General features: G+C 43.5%; 1 protein-coding gene across 2 annotated transcripts in view; it reads right to left on the bottom strand.

The window, feature by feature from the left end:
- The window catches only part of HDX (highly divergent homeobox), a 42,291-nt gene that overhangs the window by 7,307 nt on the left and 10,586 nt on the right, over positions 1–24,398 (bottom strand). For both annotated transcript variants that reach the window (XR_001875465.1, XM_017818823.1), the window contains exons 4-8: positions 22,679–23,797; positions 18,298–18,351; positions 8,924–9,070; positions 5,070–5,277; positions 1,845–1,924 (exon numbers count right to left, since the gene is read on the bottom strand). Coding sequence is in view for 1 of the 2 variants with exons in the window: in XM_017818823.1 (XP_017674312.1) it covers positions 1,845–1,924; positions 5,070–5,277; positions 8,924–9,070; positions 18,298–18,351; positions 22,679–23,797 (1,608 nt within the window). In the remaining variant the exon portion in view is untranslated. The remainder of the gene's footprint in view (positions 1–1,844; positions 1,925–5,069; positions 5,278–8,923; positions 9,071–18,297; positions 18,352–22,678; positions 23,798–24,398) is intronic.

Genomic DNA, 24,398 nt, shown 5'->3' with positions numbered 1-24,398 from the left:
GAATGGCATTTTTCAACAGAGCTGTGAAGCATGACTGCCCAGATTTCACTACATTTGAGAGGGAAGCAGGGGTAGTATATGAGGAGGGGATTGTTTTTTAACTATTTTTAATTGGTTTGATAGTTGTGAACATTTATGAGACTGTCTATAATAAAGCAATTTTACTGTGGTTTCAGGATAGTGTTTAAGCCCAGTCCAGGCTCATGGTTGGTTCCTGAGGTGTTGTTCCAGAGGAGGCTCCTTCCCTGCAGCACATCATTGTCCCTTCTCGCTGCCTGCACTCCAGGCAGCAGGAATGTCCTTCTGATCCCAAGGAGAAACCCTTCCAGGGGGGGTTACCAGGCTCTCCCTGGCAGGACCCACCAAGGTCCCAAGTGTGTGTTGAAAGCAGGGAGGATAAACCACATTTCCTGTGTCTGACAGCCCAGCTGAAGTGACAACACTTCAAAGGCTCCATGTCCCTGAGATCTGCTGCTCCATCCTACCCTCGGCAACACTGTGATTCAAATATTTTTGTTTTTTAGGCTCAGCTTGAGGAAAGAGTCTCTAAATAAGTGCCAAACATTCACACTATCTTTCTTAGACATACACTTTAAGATAGTAGGGGAAAGAACAGATTAGAATTTCAAATAGGAAAATTGCATCTCTTATGCAAATCCAATGTATTTTAGTCCAATTTTAACTGCATTTTTAAAAAGTTTTGTGACAGTGTTTTCAGAACAAAGTGTGAAGAAACTATTCCTTGGATTTGTTCCCGTTATTACATCAAATTGCACAGTGCTGGGGCTCAGGGAACTGGAGAGCTGAGTCTCTGAGACATCATCTCTGCAAACCCTTTGCCTGTCACTTCAGATCCTGTATCTCCATGGGAGACACATCAGCCAGACCTCCGAGGGATTAGCTGAGGTCACAGCAGGACACCTGGGATAAAGGAGGGAAAAGGCAGCTGGATCTGTTCAGGCAGCCTGCGGGGTTTCAGTGTATCCAAAGGATGATCATAATTAACAAGGGAAAGGAAAAGTCTCCTCCTCCCAGGGGGAAGGGACTCTCCTATTGCTTCCCCCCTTGGGTTCTGGGTGGTCAGTGGAACACAAATGTTGTTCCCTGTTCTGAGCTGTGGGTTCAGCCCTGCCCAGGAGTGCAGTGGGAGCTGGGCCATGCCCTGATCATTCTGCAGGTAACTCCAGGTAAAAGTCACTCACCTGGGGTCTTCTCTCCTTTCTTCTAACCTGAGAGAGGGCTGGCTGAACCAGGGATTTATGGCATTATTTGCCAGGACTCCTCTCTCTGCCTGTCCTGCCTTGTCTCACTGCTCTCAGTTAAACCAGCAAGGGGGAAAACAAGAAACACCTGAATAATGCCCAGGCCAGGGTATAGGAGTGAAGGATCCCAGAATCCCAGACCATTCTGAGTGGGAAGGGATCCCCAAGGATCATCCAGCACATTCCCACCCTACCTGACTCACCCATCCAAGGTCAGCCAGGCAGAGGAACCACTAGAGATACCTGCTGAAAGCTACAGAAAACCAGGTTTAATTCTGGTTTTTTTTTTAACTCCTTCTTTCTGTTTTGCTACACTTGGTACTTTCAAAGCTCCACCCAAGAGTTGGGCTTGGCTCTCCAGAGGAAGAACAGCAGATTGGCAGAATACAGAAAAAACATGTAATTCCATTTCCACTGAATGTTTTAGTACTTTTTTTCTACTATGTTTTAGTATTTCTAGTACAGTTTTCATGCTCCCAACTAGGAAGGCCTCTTAGCACCCTCAAGTTTTCACCTAATGAGAAACATTGATATTGGACAGCCCCAGCATGAGGAATTCAGGAGGCAAAGGAAGGTACCTACCACATTGTCAGCGGAAACTGGATTCTGGTCATCATCTTTGTGACCAATTTCTTCATTTTGAAGAGCTTCATTTGTCTCTTCTGCAGAAATAAATTAGATTTGTCAGGTTTCATTCCACTTTTATGCTGCAGGAACATTAATAGTCTTTACCATAAATATGTCACAGCTGCTAAACTCAAAAGCAAAGTCATAGTAACAATGTCTACTCATAAAAAATAACATATGTCTGATTAAAGAAGACATCCTGTCACAAGGATTTCAAGCCAATTTGCCAATTGCTACCTGAAACAATAGGAAAACTATCAGTTATTCTCTTACAATCTTCTTCCTGTTTTTTGATTCAGATTGGAATATTAAAAGAGTGTACAGAACTTTTTTTTTTTTAATGTCAAATAAATTACTGCATGAAAAATTCTGCATTCCCTGAAATTACAGGATACATATTAGAATATCACCTGAAATTATAGGTATGTGTCTGAACCCACCTCCTCCTTGCAGACATTGGTTAGTTTTGAACCAAAAACTGAGCAAGCAGATAATTTCCTTCTCATGTGGCAAATGTATCCCCACTGAACCTAAGCTGCTGTTTTATGTACAAGCACTTGAAAAGAGAGCAGATTTTACCCTTCTATTTCAACCACAAGGATGAAATATAGATGAAATACAGAATAGATGATTCTATTTGCCTTAATGGCCAATGAGAAAACATAACCCAAAGGAAGATAAGTAAGTCTGTTCACCCCTAAAATTAAGTATGTTTCTCATATTTACTTGAATTTTCTGCATTAATATATAAATATATATATTTAATATAAAGAGGAAAAGAGGGAATGGGCAGCAAGGTTCAGGTAGGACACTTGAAGGGGGCGGGTGGCAATGCCAGGGTCTGTCAGCTCCACACATACACAGGGATAACAGGATTTCCCTGGGATTACCAACACTGCAAGGACAGGATAATGTTTAGGCCAGATCATACAGAGACAGTTAATTGTTTTAAGTAACTCTTCTACCAGTTGAATACCTCTAAACTGTGCAAATTTAATTTAAAATTGTTTTGAATAAGTTTAATCTGCCATCAGTCGTGGCTTCCAAGGACAATTAGTGCCAGGAGCAACAGGAATGGGATCAAATGGGAGAACTGGAGAGCAGGAGCAGGGAAGGGCCCTCGTTACACCCAGGGAGGTGAAGGGCACTGAGGAGGCACCTCAGGGACTCGGGAACATTCCAGAGCACCAGCCACTCCATAACCCTGAGAGTCACCCCTTGGATCCCACAGCAGCTCCCTACAGCATTCCCAACTCTTTAAATATTCATCCTCAGCTCACAGAACCCAGCACAGCTCTGACCCTCCACAGGGCTGTGCTCACACAAAGCATGGATCCAATTAACGTGCAATTAAAAAAGGTGAGGCAATAGAAGAGCTTTAATGCTTCATTTGGCATCACAGTACAGCTCACTTTATTTTTTTATATTTATACATTTTAAAAGCAAGAGCCATCACCAATGTCACTCTAATCAGGTGATCAAAAATAGCTTCTTTTCTGTCTTTCGAAGTGGTTTTTGTTGTGGTGGTTTTGGGTTTTTTAATAAATTAGGATCAAAAGTTACAGTTCTCAAACATTAAAACAATCCCTATCTGTGACTGAATGGCACACATGAGTATTAGGGGAAATATTTTCCAGGGAGTTCAAAACAAGCTGAGCTGCAGCAGTGAAACCTCCTCCTTTGAACTGGAGAAATGAATAGCAATAATTGTTGTGGGAGAATAAAGGAATGAAAGTGGGATTCCTGGATGCTGTGGAAATCCTGTCATTTTTCTTGCACTTCCTTAAGCTTTGACACTAATAATCTACTCAAAGTCTTCCAGCCTTATCTTGTTTTATGAAAGCCTTGCTCAAAAAAAGTGCTGTTATTTCTCACTTTAACTACAGAGGGTTCAGACTCTTCCCCTGTCACTGTTTTCCTTCAAGCAGATCTGACTTAAATCAGCTCTTTCCACACCTCAGGCAAATCAAGGACTCGGAGATTCTGCATCTCACTTGCCTTTCAATCACTTGACCCATTTCTTTATCATCTTATTCTCTTTCCAGCAGGTTATGACAAAGCCATCACAAATTCCTTCCCAGCAGCTCTCCCTTTTCCTGATTCTTCCCTTGAAATTGTTCTGACAAGATGACAAGATCAAGCCTGGCACATCGAGCTGCACCAGCAGGCCCGAGGTCAGGCTTTCTTTTAGTTTAGAGAGCAAAGGCTTTATTGATCTCTCTAATCAGAAGCACTGGGAGCAATTAGTGAGCTGTGGATGTGCAGAGCAGCTCGTGGGGCCCAGAGCTCATGGACAAGAGGGGAAGGGAGGGATCGATTCCATGTGCTCGTGGGAGGTGGAGGAAAAGGGAATTAAGTCCAAGACACTTCTCACTCCAGATCCTGCAGTTTTCCAAGGACACACCCTGTGGGTGCAGCTCTGAGGCTCCTGAGCCCTCCCTGCTCCTGGCTTTGATCTGCTGGGTGGTGTTTGCCTGTCAGAGCCTGGAACACCAGGAGTTCTGGGCAGCTTTAGTTCAAGCCCAGGTCTGAGCTGATGGTTCCCTGCCAGGAGAGCTGTGAGTGCCCAGCTCTGCTCAGCTCACAGGGAGCAGGTCCATGTGCATCAGTGCCTGGGGTCACTCGGGCTCACAGGAATCATGGAATCACAGCACGGTTTGGGTTGGAAGGGACCTGAAAGCTCATCCAGTCCCTGCCCCTGCCATGGCAGGGACACCTTCCACTAGCCCAGGCTGCTCCAAGCCCCGTCCAACCTGGCCTTGGACACTTGCAGGGATGGGGCGTCAAACAGGATGGATATTCCAGGTGGTCGTGTACACCTGGCCAGTTTGCAGAGAGCATTTTTTAAACCTGGCTTCCTGGGGAAGGGAGATTTTCCATCTGTGCTGTCAGTCCAGCTCTCAGCTGCACCAGTAAAATGTGAACTTGTCTTATATGAATGAGGCAGAAACGGAGCTCTTACAAGAAAAGGCTCCTGCAATTTCTGTGATAACAAAGCCAACAGAACTCAGAGAGAGGGAGAAGAAAGAGACCAAACAGTACCTTCAACAAGCCGAGGTGGAGCCCTTGAGACTGTGAGAGACTCTTTCAGACGTTTGTGAATGTGAACAACAGAATCCAAAGCATGCACACTGCACAAAATTAAAAATACAGGCACAGCAGTAACTGCAATTCAAATACCTTGTGAGCTTCCTTCAGATAAGCAGATTGACACTTCATCATTCCTATCATTATCATCCCCCACTTCAGTAGCAGTTTCCTCTCCTGGATTAAGTGCTGATTTAGAAACAAATTCAGATTGATCAGAGAAATCAGCAGGACCTCCTCTAGGGGGTGGGACCTCAATCCCCATTAAACGATATTTCCGTCTTCGATTCCCAATCCAAGTCTTGTAAGAGAAATAAACATGAATGAATCAGAAACTATGACAAAGCAACAGGCCCCCAACCAAGTGACATCAGCACATCTGGACTACAGGAACAAGAGTGCAGCAGCACTGCAGGGGAGAGGTTATTCTCCCTGTTTGACCCTCATGAGGCTGATTCCTGGGATCCCGTGTCCAGGCTCAGTCCTCCAACACAAGGGAGAAGGGAAGGTGCACAGCGAAAGGAAAAGCAGCAACACGCACAAGTGGCAGCAAGGGAAGCTCTGACTGGAGTTGAGAAGAAAAGGAAAAATATTCTTTCCAGTGAGGCACAGGGACAGTGTGTCCATTGGAACCTTGGCACCTCCAGCCTTGGAGGTAACTCAGCATTTTACCGGACATCATCCTGGGAAACCTGACCTGACTGCAAAGTCAATCCTGCTCTAAATAAAGAGCAGGACTAGGTGACCTCGTAAGGTCTCTCCCCACCTAAATTATTCAACAAATTTAACGTAAGATCTTTGATCCAGGTTTCTCCCACTCTGCAACTTCCTTAAGGGGACTAAAGTGACCCAAACATCCCACCTGTTCTAGGATTTCCTACAGGGAACTGGCCAAGGTGACAGATCTACATCACTCCACTCTGAGGACAGAACACTAAGTTCAGAGCAGGATCATCCTTCGGTTCCCTGTGGTTGGAAGACAAGGCTTTAGGAAGCACTGCCTGCAGGAAGGTAGAGGAACCCACTGGGAACAGTGGTGGAAGATGGAACAGGCCCAGGACCCAGGAACCTGGAACCCCATTCCCGGTGGGATGGGTATGGATGCTTTAAGTTCATTTTACATCAATAAAACTAAGTTTCAAAAAAGAAAAAAGGGAAAAAAAACCCCTAACATTCCAAATTCTCCAAGTGGATCTGTACAACTGTTCATTAATTTGCTTTCTCTGATAAAGAAAAGTCTACACTAAAAATTATTTAAGACCCAAAACAGGGTTTAACATGATGTCATAAGAACTGTCTGCACCTCTTCACCTCTTATTTCTCTCCCTTCCCTTCCATTACTGAGGCTTTTTTCTGATATAGGGCATGAAAAAGTTTAGTAAAAAAAACTTGTTGCTTGTAATATCTTGATTATCAAAGAGAAAAATAAAAAATTATTAACAGCAGTCCCAACTACTAAAGGCAGCTTCATGCTGTGCTAACCTTGAAAAAAAGATCTTTTCAAGCTGCATCTCTAACTAGCTAAAAGGTGACATGCTGAACACTATTTTTGGCAAATCCTTTTTGTTGGGTGGTATTTGCTTTCCCAGCTTGCTGGTTTTCCTCTTTGAAGAATGCACAACAGGCACGCAGAGAGCTACCCAGATAATTTTGTATATTATATATTGTTCGGGGAAAAAAATAAAAGAAAAAAAAAAACCCACAAGCAGCCCTTTGAGATCTGTATCTCTTTTTTCCAAGCTGTGTATTGCCATTCTTTAAATTTTCCCATAATCTTGTGATGGTAATAAATAGTGATAACAACCAGAAAATTTAAAATTGAATCTACTTCTTTTTTAGTAAAAAATTCAGAGCGAACTGAGGCACTTGGGAAAGGCAGATTTTGTCTTTTTATACACCTTTCAAAGCAGAAAAGCTTTCATTGAACATATTGAATATGTCATAGAAGATGAACATGTTTTTATACTGTCACCAGCCTTTACCTGGTGAACTGCTGGCAAAGAGGAGATGTCTTTACCCTACAGGGGGTGCTTAGGAGTAGCTTTGATCTCTTATATCCAAAAGCTTTCTGTTCTATTATTAAAAAAATATATATATAAAATTGTTATGCAGTTGTCTTATATTCCTCCCATATTTCTGAGGAGCTTCATAGCTGACATCCCTCCTTAGCAAATGTCTGTCTTGCTGCCAAGAGGGCTATTCTGCTATTCTTCTATGAATTAATAAAAATGTGTAAAAAAACCCCAAAAAACCAAAAAAAACCCAACCAACCAAAAAACACAAAACAAAGAACCCAAACCAAAATGTAATCAGCAATAATTATAATGCAAAAAAGAGAAATATTTTAAGTTAAAGAGGTTTTGGCCGGAGTTCACATATTTAAATTTGTTGTGGGTGTTATTTTTTATACACACACACATACATATATATATATATAAACCCAAATATGTGTATATATATATATATATATATATATATATATATATGTGCAGTTGGGTTTATATGGATACTCAGTACTACTTTATATATGCTGCATTTATTTTTTACATCACAATTCTTGCTACAATTCCCAAGTCTGCCATATAGAGGAACCAGAGTCAGAGGTGGGGCAGACACTGGTAACAATAAAGAAGAAAAGAAGAAAAGATATCTTTTTTTCCTTCATTTGTGTGTGTTTTGATACAGGTTAAGCCAGAGCCCTGCCCTGAGGACAAAAGCATTGCAGCAGATTAAAGGTATGTACAGAACTTCACAGTGTCACCCTGTGTGATTCCTAAGGGAACAAACTAAGGGAGCATGGATGTCACTGTCCTGGAAATGAGCTGTGTCATGTCCAGGAGATGTTGGCAGTGGCAACAGCTCCACCTTTCAGAAAGCAAACTGAAGAGCTTGGGAAATAGGGAGCAGCTTTGTTCTCTACAGAGAAAAGAGTAATTCTTTTCAGCCTCCAAAAGTACAGTTTAGTTTTTTAGGATTCAGGGAAACAAGTAAATAATCAGATCTGTGTTAACACTGAGAGTAGCTCTGGTACCATTCTGATGTTCCAACCCAGAGGTCTCCCCAACAGGAGGGTTTCAATAAGGGCTCCCAGTTCTGCTTTTGCAGCAACGTCAGGAATTTAGGAAAGAGGTGGAAAAAGAGGATGGAGACTGAAAGGACTGATCATAAATGTCCTGCCTGTTATGGGGGCTCTTGTCATGTTTTTGTCGGACTGAAGGACAGCCAGACTCTTTCCTGAGGATGGACACACCTTGAGTGACTGAGACCCCCCAGCTGGAGAGTGATGCTGTATCTCTGCTCATCTGGGACACAGTGGCATCAACTGAGGCCGTACCAAACTTCCCAGCCTCTGGAAGAGATGATGTGGGGTGTTCTTGGGAGTCAGGTGACCTCCACCACCCCTGTACCTTGTAAAGCAATCCCTCCTCAGCCACACCTACGTGGACTATCAAACTGAACCCAGAATTGTTCACAGTGCCCTGTGCTCTCCATCACATCTCAGCCTGCCCTCAAGATACTCCTGTTAAATAGTTTTTTTCCTATTTTGGAGCATTTTCTTTCACGTGTTTTTTTCCTATAAGCATGAATGAGAAATCCTTTCCCTTTGTCTATAGAAAAGTCTTTTTTTGGTATCTTAACAGCAATACAAATAGCACCTTTCAGTCTTCCAGGATCTCCCTACAAAACGAAACATTTTTACTTAAAATCTTACTCCAGAGGATGTCAAACAGCTTGTAGTGCTGCTTCTGCTGCTGATCAATAAGATCTTACCTGAGGGCTTGTACTATATATAGATGCAGAAAGAGCAGGAGAGCACTTCCCAGTGTGGTCATTCATTATGTAATACGTGATATCTATTTCAAGCTCCCTCATGAAATTTTTAAAGCCTTTCATCTGTCCTATTTTTGCTCCAGCGACAAGATAAGGGAAGACTCTGGATTTCTTACCCGCACTATTTCACAGTCAACATTTAATTCTGCAGCCACAGCTTCAATTTTCTCTCTGCAGACTGAGCCCAGGCTGGTCATGCCATTGTCCCAGTATTTCTTTAGGGTGGCTAAGTCTCGGTCACTAAATTGTGTGCGGTCCTGTAACTGCAAGATAAAAAACACACTGTTAAGATTTAGCAAAAAATCTGCTGATCCCATTTCATTGCCAGAGGTCTCATGTACAGTAAGACATAAGTGGTACTGTCTCCATGGCTCTTCTTCTCTTTTAGTTCTCCCTTAAGAGTTTATTTTTTTAAAGTTTGGGTTTTTTTATTCAGGACAGTTCAGAGTTCCCTGGGATTTGCTTTAAAGGCAGTGGCAGGTTTAAAGCACTTCAGCTTTGTTTCAACTCCACCTGATTTTTTTTGTCATTTTTTTTATCTCATCCTATAAGGCCTTACTGAAAGAACTTTTTTCCCCTTGTGCTGTTTACTCTCTCCACCCAATTTATGCAAATTACTTCTTAAGGCTTTTCAAGTTTCTCACCCTCCCCCCTCCTTAGAGTTCTTTTATCTTACTGCAAACTACAATACATGCATAATTCAAAGGATTCTGACTTCCTAAAGGGAATACTTTAATGTTTATTTGGGAAGCTTGAGTTAAATTGGTTCCACTGTTTATCTGAGAGTTCCCAAACTCTTTGTCTACACTTATCAAAATATGTGATAGTGGATCACTGACAAACGGAGTAACACTGAAAAAGAACTCCTGAACATCCTACCACTGCTTGAACTGGGGTGGGCACAGAGTGTATTTCTCTGGTAGAGCTTCCAACCTTTATCAAAAGCTTGTCACCCAGAATTTTAACTAAAATCTACAGTTTCTTTACACCAACCCATGTTTGTCACCTCTCCTGCTATTCAGAGTACAGAAATGCAACCACAAAGTCTGCACTGTGAACCTGTAGCCCGTGTAGCCCAATTGTCATTATTTACTAGTTCATTTTGTTCACGATTGCAATAGCTGAAATCTGTGTTTGCTCATTTAAAAACTGTGAAAAGTTAGAATGAAATAACTTTAAAATGGAGTAAAAGGGAATTTTGCAGAAATAGGATCATTTGACAACCTTGTAGAGTTACCAGTTCTAGCTTTTGTTAATCTTCAGAATATGGTAATCCTTACAATTTTCTTCTTTTAAAAATCACTTTTTAAAAAAAATGTTAGAAGCACTTGAATCACCTTAATGTTGAACATGAAATAGGGGTATCAAACCCTTATCTCCTTAAAATAATCCTGGGTGCCACAGTAATAAATGTACCAGGTATATTCAAATATGGTCTGGCTGGACTCGACTTTTGAGGTCTTTTCCAGCTGTCACAATTCCATGATTCTATGATTATTAACTGCAACCAGGCACTCAGGAGTTTTTCCTGGCTATCATTTCATCCATCCAAGTCCAGAATGACAGAAGCTGTTTCCATCCCACCCATCCTTGGCTGATGGCACCCAGGGGCAGAGTGGAGCATCCATGGACACAGCACAGCTGGAGCCGCTCTCCTGCTTCCTGCACACCCTGAGCAGCCACAGCACAGGAGATGCTCCCAGACAGCAAGCTCCAGGCTATTCTCATCCAAAAGGAATCCACTTGGCACATTTCAAGACTGCTCCAGGCTGAGCAAAGTGCAGCAAAGCCAAATCCCTGGTGCCCGTTCACCCTGAGCCGAGTCGTGCTCCTGGCACACCTGACCTGAGCTGCTCCTACCTACAAGCCCTTTCCAAGGAACAAAAGTGTAGTTATCTCCTGGATCACTGCAGCAACAGCTCCTTTTATGGCTGCTGGCAAAATAGATTGATTTCTAAAAGGACTGCTCTGTGGTGGGGGAGCTGAGAAAAGGGAAGGCAGAAAGGAGAGTGACACCAACACCCCAAATATACGGAGAAACCCCGGCCTGGCCTGCATTCTTGAATGCTCAGGGCAACCTCACCTTCCAAAGGACACTGAGCGTTTTTGAAACATAAATAAATAACATTTCTTGTTGGTTCTGGAGAGCTCAGTGACAGCACTGCTGCAACCACTGACAGGGAACTCCCAGCTCACTGTGATCTGTGCTCAGCGGGAGCACAAAACACAACATGCCCAGCTAAAGGACCCCCTGGAACACACTGTGGACATTCCCCCCACCAGCAGAGGGGTGAAATGGGAGAAGCAAAAAGAAACCTGTCTGATGTTACTGCCCAGGGAAGGGAGCAGCCTCACTCAGGGTTGTCTTCTCCCACTTAAGTTTGTTGTGTTGGCCAAATTAGAACAAAACCCAAAGAAAGAGCAGCTGCTGCTGGAGGGAGCTCAGGTTTCTGTTTGCCACGTGATTTTCCAATTATCTCAGAAATGCTTGTACTGAAAGAACCCAGGGAAGAACTGGCCAACAGGAATGTGAGATGCAAGAGGATCTTGCACTGGACAAAGACACACAGTGACTGACTCAAGTTACCAAAGGGATGGTGCTCAGGAAGGGTGCAGAGCCTGCTCAGCTTTTACTTACTCAAAACAAGAAGAAAGCAGCAGCCACCTGACCTTCAAAAATTTTACTTAAAAATGCAGTCTCACACCTTTTCCATTTTAGATGGGCAGATGTTAATTCTGATCATCTACTACAAATGTTTCAATAAAAATCTTATTAGGTACATCACCATTCAACGGTTTTCACCTCACAAGGGCTATAAAATTTTGCTCCAGGACCAGGGCTGTAGAGTCAGTCTCAACAGTTTAGATTAAAGCAGATGTTTCAAAAGTTTAGAGAAGTCTCCTGTAGCTACACTCTCAAAAAGGTCTTTTGCAGCTGCTTGCTGTGGAAAGGAAAGGGGGAAAAAATAGGAGGATTTTTTTTTTTACCTCCTTGTCAAAAACAATCCCCGGTGTTTCAGCTGACAATGTATATTTTTGCTTTTTGCTGTTGCAGTTGCTGCCACACCAGGCACCTCATCCTGTCCCTCATCCCAGCAGTACAGGAATCACCCTGACACCTATTACAGGGCACAGAGGAAATGGAGAACAGAGACCCCAAAAGATGATCATTTCCACACCCTGCTCTCCTTTGCTGCACCATCATCCTGGGCTCAGTGTCAGCCCTTAAACTCTCTGGATGTTAATAACACTTCAGCATGTCCAAATTTCAGATCCAGATTAACTGCCTTCATGTAACCTGCTGTGCCATGTGCCTTAATCAGCAATTTCTTAGGGAAATCACAAACTACCTTCAATTACAGGATCATCCCCTTGACATGGATTATACTCAAGTTTGACTCCTGCATTATAAACTGCTTAAAAATTACATAATGCTTTTACAACAGTCAATGACTTTTGTGAGAAAATAAAGGGTAGAATTTCTACATTGAACATGTAACTATGCTTCCATCAACGTAGTTAATAACCTTCTCATGCTTAATATCATCAGGGGAACTGAGGAAGCAAGAGGAAAAACTCAAGTCCAACAAATATCTTAATATTCACAGTTATAGGAAAAAATATCAAAAGATAACACTGAAAAGCTTCATATTTATGGCAATACTTTCTACAGATGAAGACAAGGCAGTAATTCAGTTCTTATTTTTACTTCATTAAATCAAACTATGAATTCAATTCTCATTTCCTCTCCTGGGTTTGCCAATTCAAGGCTCGGCTTTACCCTCAGCAGTGTTGGCTGTTGGCTGAATTCCTCACATTGACCACTTTTGTTGTCCACAGTTAAAAAAAAATCAGGAGAGGCTTCTTCCAGCAGAAAGCAGCCTCTCAATTCCCAAGGAGAAGCAATCCTGGTGAGCAAACTGAATCAGCAGTTCTGCCGCGCGCAGGGTTAAACCCGGCTTATCCCCCGACCTCCCAAGTGTAACAACAACATCCTTGGAAGAGATGACCCAGTTTATTATAGACATTCCTGGCACTGGGCCGACCCCTCATCACACCCACTGTGCAGGCAGGATCTGTGGTGCAAATCCGGTGTCTATAATTGGGATGAATAATTGCCCGGCAGTGGAGTGTCCTTATCCTGCCTTTTATTAGATCCTGCTTTTTTAGATCCAGTTTTATGCACGAGTTGAAAATGTTTCAGGCCACGTGCACAAAAGCTATACACAAATCTCAGATTATTAATCAAAGGCATGCTAAAAAACGAGAGAACTGGGGGTTTAATATAAATGTAGTAACTACTGCATTTATGGTGCAGCTGAGCACTGTGTGTTGGGTTCATTTAAACTGCAGTGAAATCACATTAAATCAACATTCCGTTCTGATGCTTGGTGATGAAACGGGCTGAGGTAATGGTTATTTTTAGCAAACAAACTCTCACAACAAATTTTCCGTGCCTTTGATCCCTGTCACTGCTCCTCTGTTGTATTTTGGGAGGGATGGGAAGATCAGAAGCGAGCACAGCATTCAAGGTATGAGCAAATCCCAGATTCTTCTGTACAAGCACCGTGTCAGTTTTTCCTTCCCAATGACACCATCGTTCAGCTCTCTGAGCCCTGACACTAATTAATGTCTGATTTTTTCCAGGGATTATCAATTCCTATCTCAAGATCTTATTTATATATAGTAATGGTTATTTCTGACCCATTTTACTATGGTTTCCCCTTTCCCATCTGCACCATTTAATATGAATCTTACTCTTGTTTATTATTTCTTGATTTCCCATATACAAATTCTGAAGGTCTGCATTGTCCCCTAACACTACCAAGATATTTAACCTCATTAAAGCCGTGCCAGATGCCACATTCCTTCAGTCTGAGGTTTTAGGTTCAGGTTTCACCAGTGCCCCCATGTCAGTGACACCCCCATCCTGCTGCTCACACACAGCTGCACAAACTTCAGGCACAAAGGACTTTGGAAAAGCAGCATCTGAAGGCACCTTAAACTCTTACTGCTGGCAAACTCTTAGGGCACACACTGTTAGATTTCTGCACCAGAGATGGTTTGCATCCTTTCCCACTGGCTGGGGAAGCCTGAAGTTTGCTCTGATGGAAGCAGAACTCGTCAATATTTCACAGGACCCCAGTGTGAGAAGAGCTGTAACTCTCTCATGAGCTTCAACACTCAGCCAAAATTATATATATTCAGTTAATATCTGCTTCTAAACCAAACTCAGCTAAAAAGATGAAAGAAAAGGAAAAAAGAAAAAAGAGGTATCTGTGCAATGAACAGTCTAGCCAAAAAAAAAATCACACTCTGAACCTGTCATCTCACTCTGCAATTTCCAAATCAACCCTCAATCCACACAAACTGAAAATTTGCCCTTCTTCTTGAGATTTTGAACTAGTTTGTTAAATACTGAACATTCGGCCCTAAAGTAAACTGATTTTTAGATGGTAATTATCATGATTCTTACTTAATCTATTAATAACTTCCTCACATTAGACCAGAAAGTCTGTTTTCCAACTCCTGCCCAGGTGTGACATATTTCTGGCCTGCAGGTTCATGGCACACAATAAGCCAAGGTGCAGCACGTCATATAATAAATAAAAAGATGTATTTAGTCTGCAATGATGACCAGACTTGCTCTCCCTTTGCATTCCCTGAGGATTGCTGCTGGACAAAGGTGCTGTTCCTGGGAGGAAGGTCAGGACACGCTCTGGATCATCTCATGGAGAAGTATCTTGAGATAGGTGGTGAAATATTTCCCAGGAGGAGGAAACACATTAACCAAGATTCCCAAAGACACCAAGTATGAACAAGGACAGTTTCCCACTCAGCCCTGTGGAGACCCTCAGCTTGGCTCATCTCCCTCCCTGAAGATCCCAACTGTCTTGCTCCAAGCAACTTCACTAAACCACTTTTCTTCCCTCCTGGGAGAGCAGAGGAATCTGAACAGGTGAAGAGAACTTCATGTTGGTGTAGTCTGAAAACAAAAAGGCACAGCTGAGGTGCCCTCTGACTTCAGGCAGCTTTAATCCCTGTGGGGGCTTCACTGTAAAGCTGCTCCAAGGTATTTTTTCTCCAGCTCACATCCACTTACAGCAGCAGACAGTTTTCAGGGGCCTTTCAGACCCACTCCAAGGAGCATTTTCCTCAGCAGTTCCACTGCTGTCTCCCAACCCCAATCCAGCTGTATTCCCCATGCCCACGGATGTGCCACAGAACTGGTGGAGGTCTCACACCGACCTGGGTTAGAGCAGCTCCTCCTCTGACTCAAAGTGTGCCCACTGCTCTCCTCCTGTGGCAGGAGGACTCCAAGGGGGGACACTTTAATGCCACTGTCTCCAGAGTTTTATTCAAACAGGCCATGAGCAAAGAGTAATTTAAAATCAAAATTCAGCACAGGAACTCTCTCCACCCATTTCAGGTACTTCCCCTCCCCAAATATGTGTCAGACTGAGAGCCCACAGACCCCAGGCTGAAGCTCTGGGCAAATCAAAACCCCTCTTTCCGCCCAAAATACAACTTCACAGCTAAGGCACAGCTTACCCAGAGCCATCACCTGTGTGACAAATGTTTTCCATATCATACCAACATATTTAAATGTACCCCAAACACTAACCAGTCTGCTGGGACCTCAGATGACACAGAGCTGAAACACAGTCATACACACTAGACTTAAATCTAAGGGCAAAAGTGAAGATATTTTCCCCCTTTTAATGCTCTTTAACCAATATCTCTACTGCTATTTTTGAATCCTTGTTATCCTTCCACCACCCTGTGAAAAACCAAAAATCAATGCACTTGTAAAGGCCAATGCACATGCACCAGGACAGAACACAGAACTCTGTAACTTCCAAAGGCCCTCTCATGAGTAACTGAGAGGGTGATATTTCTAGACTAATATTCATTAACAATCAGGATTACATCATCTTCCAGCAGAGAGAAAGAGTTTCTGCAGAACTGCACAGCTTTTATTTCTCTCCTGATGCAGCTGAAGGACAGGACAAGGAAAACAAAACATCAAGGCAAAAGATTAAAAATTCAGAGCATCTAAAAGACGATCTTCTCCATTTTAAACAAAATCCAGATTAGCCTTTTTCCTTTTTGAATGGCAGTAATTGCCATAATGGCACTTCTACAACTCCAGTCATTCTATTTTTGTTCCCTCACACCCTTTCTTCAAAAGGATTTCACAGTTGAAAGTGAAGTTTTTTAGGAAGTAGGAGCTTCTTCTCTCTGTTTGTTGTCTTACACCTGGCTGTACACAGCAGTTTTAGGGTGCCAGGTCCTAACCCTGTTTCCTTAGGAAGGCTGATTCTGCATTCCAACCAGGAAAGTGCCTGCACAAACCTGGACACCGATGTTGTCAAACTAGATTGTATTAACCAATGGGTTTATGCATTTTATTGATTAAAAATATACAGGGGTAAAGGTGTAAGGAAAAAGAATTCCCTAATAACCATTCTTAATGGCCCCTCACTGTAAGGAAGACACTGAGGGGCTGGAGCATGTCCATGGAAGGGAACAGAGCTGGGAAAGGGGCTGGAGCAGCAGGAGCAGCTGAGGGAGCTGGGGGGGCTCAGCCTGGAGAAAAGGAGGCTCAGGGGGGACCTTCTGGCTCTGCAACTCCCTGACAGGAGGGGGGAGCTGGGGGGGGAGTCGGGCTCTGCTCCCAGGGAACAAGGGACAGGAGGAGAGGGAACGGCCTCAAGCTGTGCCAGGGGAGGGTCAGGTTGGATATTGGGACATATTTTTCATGGAAAGCCCTGGCACAGGCTGCTCAGGAGTCACCAGCCCTGCAAGTGTTCAAAAAAGTGTGTGGATGTGGCACTTGGGGACCTCGTTAGTGGTGAACAAGGGGGTGGTGCTGTGCTGGCAGCTGAACTCAGTGATCTTAAAGGTCCTTCCAAACCTTAATGATTGTATGATTAATAAACAGGCACCTCCATATCCTTGAAGGTTTTAAACTTACTGCAGAAATGTCTTCTCCAGCTTGTGTCAGGGATCAGCATGCCCACCATGCCCCAGGAACCCAGCCAGTGCTGCAATGAGGGGCCAGCATCACATCCCACTCCCAGCCACCTGCTCCTGCTGCCCACTCTGAGCTGGCTCTGGCACTCCCCTGATCCCCAGTAAGGGCAGTCAACTCTAAAGACAAACTCAGCAGCAGAATATGTACCTGACAGCTCACACACTCCACCTGGGCTACCCTGCAATTAGATATTGGCTGTGGATGGGGTGGCAGGGGGAAAAACCTCCCCCTTTCAAAAGTGAAACTGTACTGAGGACACTCAGCAGCTGCTTTAAAAGGTCATTAAGTGATGAGGGGAAGGTGCCTTCCAGACAAGAGCTACATTTTAAAAAGCCTACCCAAGAGAATTAGCACTTAGGGAAGAGAAAAGAAGGACTGAGCACAACAGGATTTGTATGAAAGTACCAGTTCCTCTGGGAGATGCTCTTCTAAAGTGCTCTCTGTGAAAACTCAAATAAGTGATACCACCAAAGTCTGCAGAAACTGGAAGTGCTACAGCTGAGACCTAGAAAAAGTCTGAGAGAAAATACAGTGCCATGGTTCTTAGATTCCTACTTATGCAGGAAACTCACACCTTTTGGAGACTAAACAGAATAACCAAAACTAATAAATAAAGAAAAAACCACTGGTTACAGCAGGAGAGGGCAAGGAAAGGTTCTTCCATTACCCAGACCTCACTGCCAAAGCAGCACCCACTGCCAGGACACTGCCAGCTCCACGGATTGGGGGTTTGGATGGGTAAGTTTGGGTTCCATGACAGACACCTCCCTAGTCCTTGGATCTGGTGGAGCAGCCTCTGGAGAGCTTGGCTGTACCATCCAATCATGGTGATGAAGCAGAACTGAAATGTCTTCAAAGAGAAGCCAGAAATGTGAGAAGTAATCAAACAAAAGAGTTGGACAGAGGTTTATTTTCCCTGATAAAAGCTGTTGTGTTATGGTTTGGAGTAATTTCTGAATTGAGGACACCAACCTGGCTGATTCTGCTAATGTGAAATGACATGTATGTGGATAAAATTATACTTTAAAGTTCCTACAGACAGCCCAGACTGATTCTGTGCATGTGCACAGAAGCTGCACAGGGAGTTACTCTCTTAAGCATTCAGTTGCCTCAATTAACAATCATTTTATTTGCAATATAAAAAACATATTCTAAGCTCCAAACTCCCAGTCCATCAATTCTAATGTAATATTTCACCTAATAGACAATTCCCACACCTGAGCATCACATCACTTCACACAGGATTATGACCTTGGCCTGGTTTTAAAGATATACATCAAACTTTACCTCACCTGAAACACTGCACCCGCAGATAATGTTTGTTTTAGTCCAAGTATAAAGGGAAAAAATTCAACACAAGGTAAATAGAACTGACATTTTCAACAATGCATTTTTATCAACTTCCCATTGCTTCAGTTGATGCATTAGATACTTAAATAGAAATGTACTTACTGCTCTTTTTCTGGAACAACCTGTAATCCAAGGCACAGTAAGGTTTCCTGAAATCTGCAGAGGACAAGGAGGAAACAGAACAGAAAACAAGAGCAGCTTAAATTGCTGTGAGAGCTAAAACTTAGCAGCTTTCCCAAGACTTCAGCACTGTACATTCAATTCAGGTAACAGTGTCTGTGAAACAGGTTAAGATTTACAAGCAAAGTCCCACTGGGCCTCACTGTTAAGACTAAAACACTGTTTTTCTTCGGGTGAGGGTAAGATAATGAGTATCTCAAAACTTGTATTTCACCAGATTTCACTTTCAGCCTGTCCCCAGACTGGCAGGAACGAGCAGACGAGTCAGACAAGGGCTGATGTCCAACAGAACTAAGGGCTGATGTCCAACAGTTTTCTAAACTACACCAATTAAACTTTCTGAAAAAATGCTCTCGTGTTCATCACGATACTGTTCACTGTCAGATTGACAAGGATTTGAGCATTAGCAGAAAAGTTAGGGATATCAGGTTGGAGAAGGAAAGAGAAGGGGTGTGAAGGCAAAGGTTAGCTGCCTCAATTTCCATTGCTTCCCCATCATTCCTAGAGGTCAGACATTATTAAATAATAATCTCGGACTGTTTTCCCTGGCCCTCTGAAATGTGGCGTAGCCTGGAATATTTTAGGGTTATTTAGGATTCCATGTTCATCTTTGCTGCAGACAAGCAATGCTTGAGACACTAAACACAGCTCTTACATTAATACATCTCAAGTCGTATCTGCAATCTGAGGAAGAAAAACCTGTGTGGTTCTGCTGACTGAGCCAAACTCCACTAATAGTTTTTATACTTGCAAGGTGCTCTCCTGATAATTCCTGCAGCATGAGCACAACCAAACCAGCATCCCTGGGACAGCTGGCTGGGGTACAAGCACACAAGACACTTTTATTCTTCAAGCTTTCAGCTGGAAGCACTTGGAGGTTGCCCAAGGTCAGACACTTTCTCATTACAGCACACGGTGGGTTGATGGGGGTAGAAATGAGCACCATCCCCTCCTAAGGGCAAATCTGCATTAGATTTTAAGGCTAAAATATTAATTTCTTCACTGCACACACATGTCATAAACTCTGTATAAACTTGTTACATCTATTACTATCCCATATCCCACACAACAGCTTCACACCACAGAATCCACTGTAAAGGCACCCTGAGCATCCACCCAGGTGGCTCCTCTTCACAAATTTCCAATGGGGCCACAAAGAAAAGGTGCTTTTCTGTGTGAATAAAGCAAACTCAGCCTGGCAGAGCATTAAGGGTTGCCAGGAACACAAATGCACACAGGTTCTGACAGGTAGAAGGCCAAATACAGTCAAGTTCATCTCAGCAGAACTGCCTGAAAGACAACGTGCATGGCAGAATTCTAAAGTGTCGTGATGAAAAAAGGCAGAAGGGTTGGAGTTAGGGTTTTGTGGGGGGGGAATGTGTGTATTTTTAGAGTGAGATGCAGCATTATTCTGCATCCACAGGCATAACTCCAGTCCTGGTCCAACTGGGACAGCTACAAAAGTGATGACCTGAAATGCCTGACTCAGAGATTGTGCCTCAGAAACTGCAGATCTGCCAGGGACACTCAGAGGTGCTGCAACCCTCGAGCTGTCCCTTCATCAAAGGGGTTACACTATACAGGGAGCTAAAGAATCTTTTCCCAATTCACCTGTAGATTTTATATCCTAAATTCAGTGCACTGGACCAAACCAGGAGCTGGTTGCTGTGTTCCAGCACTGCTTGGGGCCACATGTGGTGTTTTTGCAGGAACCTCACAGGTTCTCCCCACTCAGTCTACAAAGCAGCATCCCTGAAGCCAACTCTATAATTAAATAAATATATATATACACCTGCATAATCTATTCTGACTGAAAGGCTTTGGATGCTCTCTTAAAGTAGATAGGGTTAAATTACATACTGTGTTTCAGTGTTTTTAACAAAGTAATTAAAAATACACATCTTCAACAGTATTTCTGTCCCCTTGGGAGGGGGAAGAAAGCAAGACTAAACCCCAATTCAGCCTCAAGGACAGCACAAACAGCCTCTCTACTTCTACACACTTAAAAGTCAAACTAAGACAAGGAAGAAGGTTGAACAATTTGTTTACTGAAACTCCTCAGGCATTAAAATTGATCACTTAATTAAATTTAGTCTTAAGTTACACTAACATGAATTTGATTAATTGAACCAGTAAGGAAGCTATAACTAATTGCTAATTAGATACCTCACCAATACACGACAGTAATTACTTCATCAAAACACAAATCACACAGTCCTGACTTTGAAGAAGCATCTGCTTGGATGTTCCAACTAGTGCAATAATTATTTAGCTCAAGTTTAATCTATTTTTAAATTCAGGAAGATCTCCCCAAGTTTAAGGATTTTCCTTCCTATGCTGCTGGATAAATTAGCTAAACATGGGCAATAAAATGAACATGAACTGACTACAAGAAAAGGATTCAGACAGCACCTTATGAAATCTCTAATAGCCAGGAGGTTCACAGGGTGCCTGCTCACAGCAATAAGGGAATTAATAGCAACCTGCTCAGGTTTTCCAAGGTTTAAAACTCTGGAATGAAAAGGGATATGATGGGGAAAAAAAAAGCTCCCTCCATATAAGTTGCATTCCCAAATCCAAAGAACAAGGTCCCTGAGGCAGACAGGGAGGTCAAACAAGTACAGATGAGTTCAGTTCTCAAAAAAATAGGTACATTATTATAACAGGGGTGAAGTAAAAGAAAAAACCTAAAAACAGTTATAGAGATCTTGTCCTGATCTATATCACACCACCCAGATGGATAAAATGTCACCTACCATGAACTGTTTCAGCTGTTTGAAAGGACCATCCCTGCCCCCAAAAAATCAAAGTTATTCCAAATTTCATAAAAAAAAAATAAAAACAGAGGAAATAAATCTCTCCGAAGTTTTTTCAAGAGTGAAATAAGCTCCATGAGCACAGAGCTGGAGGTGTCACTAATGGATTTCACTTCATGAAACTTTAGAAAAATGTCCTTAACTTGACCATAAGCACTTCTACCAGCCCTTCACCGGACAAATCTGCACATTTACAGCCCTTCCTTTCCTATGAAACTGGGATGTCAAAAGAAAACAGCATTTCATGAATTTTACAACTCAAGTAAGAACAGTAACAGCAAACATTGACAGCCTAAGGGAGAGAAGGGAGAAAGGGAAGAACAGCTCGTCTGATGTCCCACCTACTCCACAGAATTCACTCCAGAGTATTTCTGTTCATCAAACCTCAGGTTTAAAAAGAAAAGCAATAATTTGGGTGAAAAGTGGCACTTACTCGGACTCAAGAGCTTTCTTTCACAGCCTCACACGAGATAGGAACAAGTCAGGAAAAAAGGAAATAAAAAATAAAAAGCACTCCGCAAAGTCTTGCTCCCTTATCCCACTGAGCAAAGCACAGGAAAAGCTGGTATGGTGCTGACATGGTTCATTTTCAGGATAAATTAAAAAGGCAATAACAAGCCAATGCATGAAGGTAAGACATGCAGGATCACATCCTGCCAGCTTTAAAAGACTTTTATCTCAGTGTCTCTAGGCTATGTCATGCCACATGACATAAAAATCCATGAAAAATACCAATTTGGATGTTTTCTGCACAACTCTCTCTCCCCTAGTAATAACAAATAATAAAAAAAAAAATGTGTCAAGTGTTGCAGTTTCTTCTGAACATCTTTTACTTCTTCAATTATCTGCATTTAATTTTCCCCTCAGGATCACTAAAGGGACTTTTGTACAGGGTGAGGAATAAAGGGGTTGAATGTAAAACTGCTACTGGAATTAGACACTGCGGGAAAGGATGAATATTTGCTCCCTGAGTGTGTCCCATCATGTTAACTCTTCACAGGAGATCTTAATCCCTCACAGACACAGCTCCAGGAGACTGGCACCTGCACAGGGGGTACAGGAATCCAAGCTGACATCAATGAGGGTGAGCAACTGCATCCCATGTTCTTGTGCCACATGTGATGTGTGTGCACACAGAACAGCCCGGGGTATTGCTGGCTCAGGTTTGAGCATCAGCTCATGGGTATGACCCTCCTGCACCCAAAATTTAGCTGTTGAATTGATGAACTCCTCACTGATCTTCAATATACAGCTACCAGGGGCTCAGCTGGACAGGTAAGAGTGGCACCACCCTGCAGTGCTGCCTGCACTGTGTTTGAGAAGGAACTATCTCCACTGAAAGGTGTAGAAGCCTGCAGAAAGGTGAACCTATTGCTTAGCAGCCACCAGCTTTGAGAGATAACATTTATCTACATTATATTTGTATACAGTATTTATCTACAACCTCGGCTTCAAGGTTTGAAGACAGAGATAAACTGATGGATTACCTGGTAATTATTTTGGTTTTGTGACAGCCTCAGTTGACTTGAAGATGTAAAATGAGGAGAAAAGGTACTCCTGGATGCATTAGCACCGCTGTACATTGTGCTGGCTGTGCTGTGCAGTGAGGTCCGTGCAGGGAGGTGGTAATCTCTGCTGTGGTAGAGAACACTGTCAGGCAGGTCCCTGGCACTGCCCCCCTGTGCCCCACAGCCCCCGCTGCGGCCCGGCCCCGACACGGCTGCGCTTTGGTTCTCCACTCGAGCAGAGCTGCTGCTCTCACAGTATCTGGAGTAGCTCTGGATTTGTGCTCCCATGGATGCCAGCTCCTCCTCCCTGGCGTACTCGTCCTCCACGTCCCCCGTCTCCATGGCGATGGACAGGCAGCTGCCCTCCAGAGAGGAATGTTTCTGCGTTGTGCTTCCCGCCACCATCCTCTGGGGCTGGTCCGTCACCGCCAGGGAGAACACCTCGCGGATCTCCAGGTTCTGGGTGCTACAGGCAGGGTCCCTGGGGTGAGCCCTCTGCCCGTGGGGCACGTGCGATGCCAGAGCCACGTGCTCCGGTTTATGTGACCTGTGACAGCCCACGGGCTCAGCCTTGCAGGGCCTGTGGCATATCATGGGTTTCTGAGGTAACACCAGCTCCGCCGTCTGCACCGAGGAGCCGCCGTAGCTTTTCTTCGTGTGGCTGTAAATGGAGTTTGCAGAATTGAGCACGCTCGTCTGCCTGGATAAAATAATGGTCTTTTCCCCTACTAATAGGGAAGCATTTTTACAGTGTGGTACTTGTCGTCCTAGAGGGATGTGCTGCTGCTGGAACTCCGCGTTGCCTTTCCCCGGGAGCCTCGGGATGGAGGTTTTGTGCATCTCTGCCATGGAAGCGTTGGTGTGTTTGGTGGATCCCTGCCTGCCCGAGGAGGTGGCAGGGCTGTAAATCCCAGTCACTATCACATCATTATTAGAAGAGGTCCAGGAGGACTGCTGGCTGTGGGATCGGGCAATATTGACCACGTTCCGAACTTCTGGGGGCACTGAGGGGGTGGCAGGGGCCGTCCCTGGGGGGGTCCCTCCGGATTCCACCGCGCTCTTGCTGCTCATCTTCCTCCTTTTATTGCCAACCCACGTCTGCAACCAACAACAGCAAACACGACACGAGGCATTAAAGACTCACAAAAATCAGGCAATTCCGTTTTGAAGCAGGTCTGGTGAAATGTTAAGTGTTCAAGTTGTGACCTAAGTTGAGAAATATGTAAATCATCGACTGATTATGCAGAGTCTGAACAATACAGGGTGGAAATCCGGGCCTGAACAACACAGAGTGGAAATCCAGGCCCCTCCTGCTTGGGATCCACACACTAATACACAGGAGAAGCCCAGTCTCAATGCCAAAGCCCCAGTTTCTCAAAAATCCTGATGCTGTATCATGCCTTCTCTCCCAAAATTACCCTCAAGATGTGTTTCATTGTCACCACTGTGACTAATCCCCCCAAATTTAAGTTTTTAATGTTCAGCACCTTAGACTGCAGAGCCATCACTCTGGTATGGAGCTAAATTTTTGTAACCCAGTAACTGAGAGATACGACCTTCAAATCTGCCTCGAACAGAAGCTGCCAATTCTAGAATTAAGAGGGGGGGAAGAAAAAGAAGAAAACAATTTTGTGAAGTACTCAGACCTATGGGCTAATTCCTCCTCTGCCAGCCGCAAAAATCAAGATCTGAGGTCAAA

This window comes from Lepidothrix coronata, unplaced genomic scaffold (assembly GCF_001604755.1).
Source record: "Lepidothrix coronata isolate B3197 unplaced genomic scaffold, Lepidothrix_coronata-1.0 Scaffold2, whole genome shotgun sequence".
Classification (NCBI taxonomy): domain Eukaryota; kingdom Metazoa; phylum Chordata; class Aves; order Passeriformes; family Pipridae; genus Lepidothrix; species Lepidothrix coronata.
Note: the sequence above shows the minus strand (reverse complement) of the source record. Positions and strands in the feature narration are given on the sequence as shown.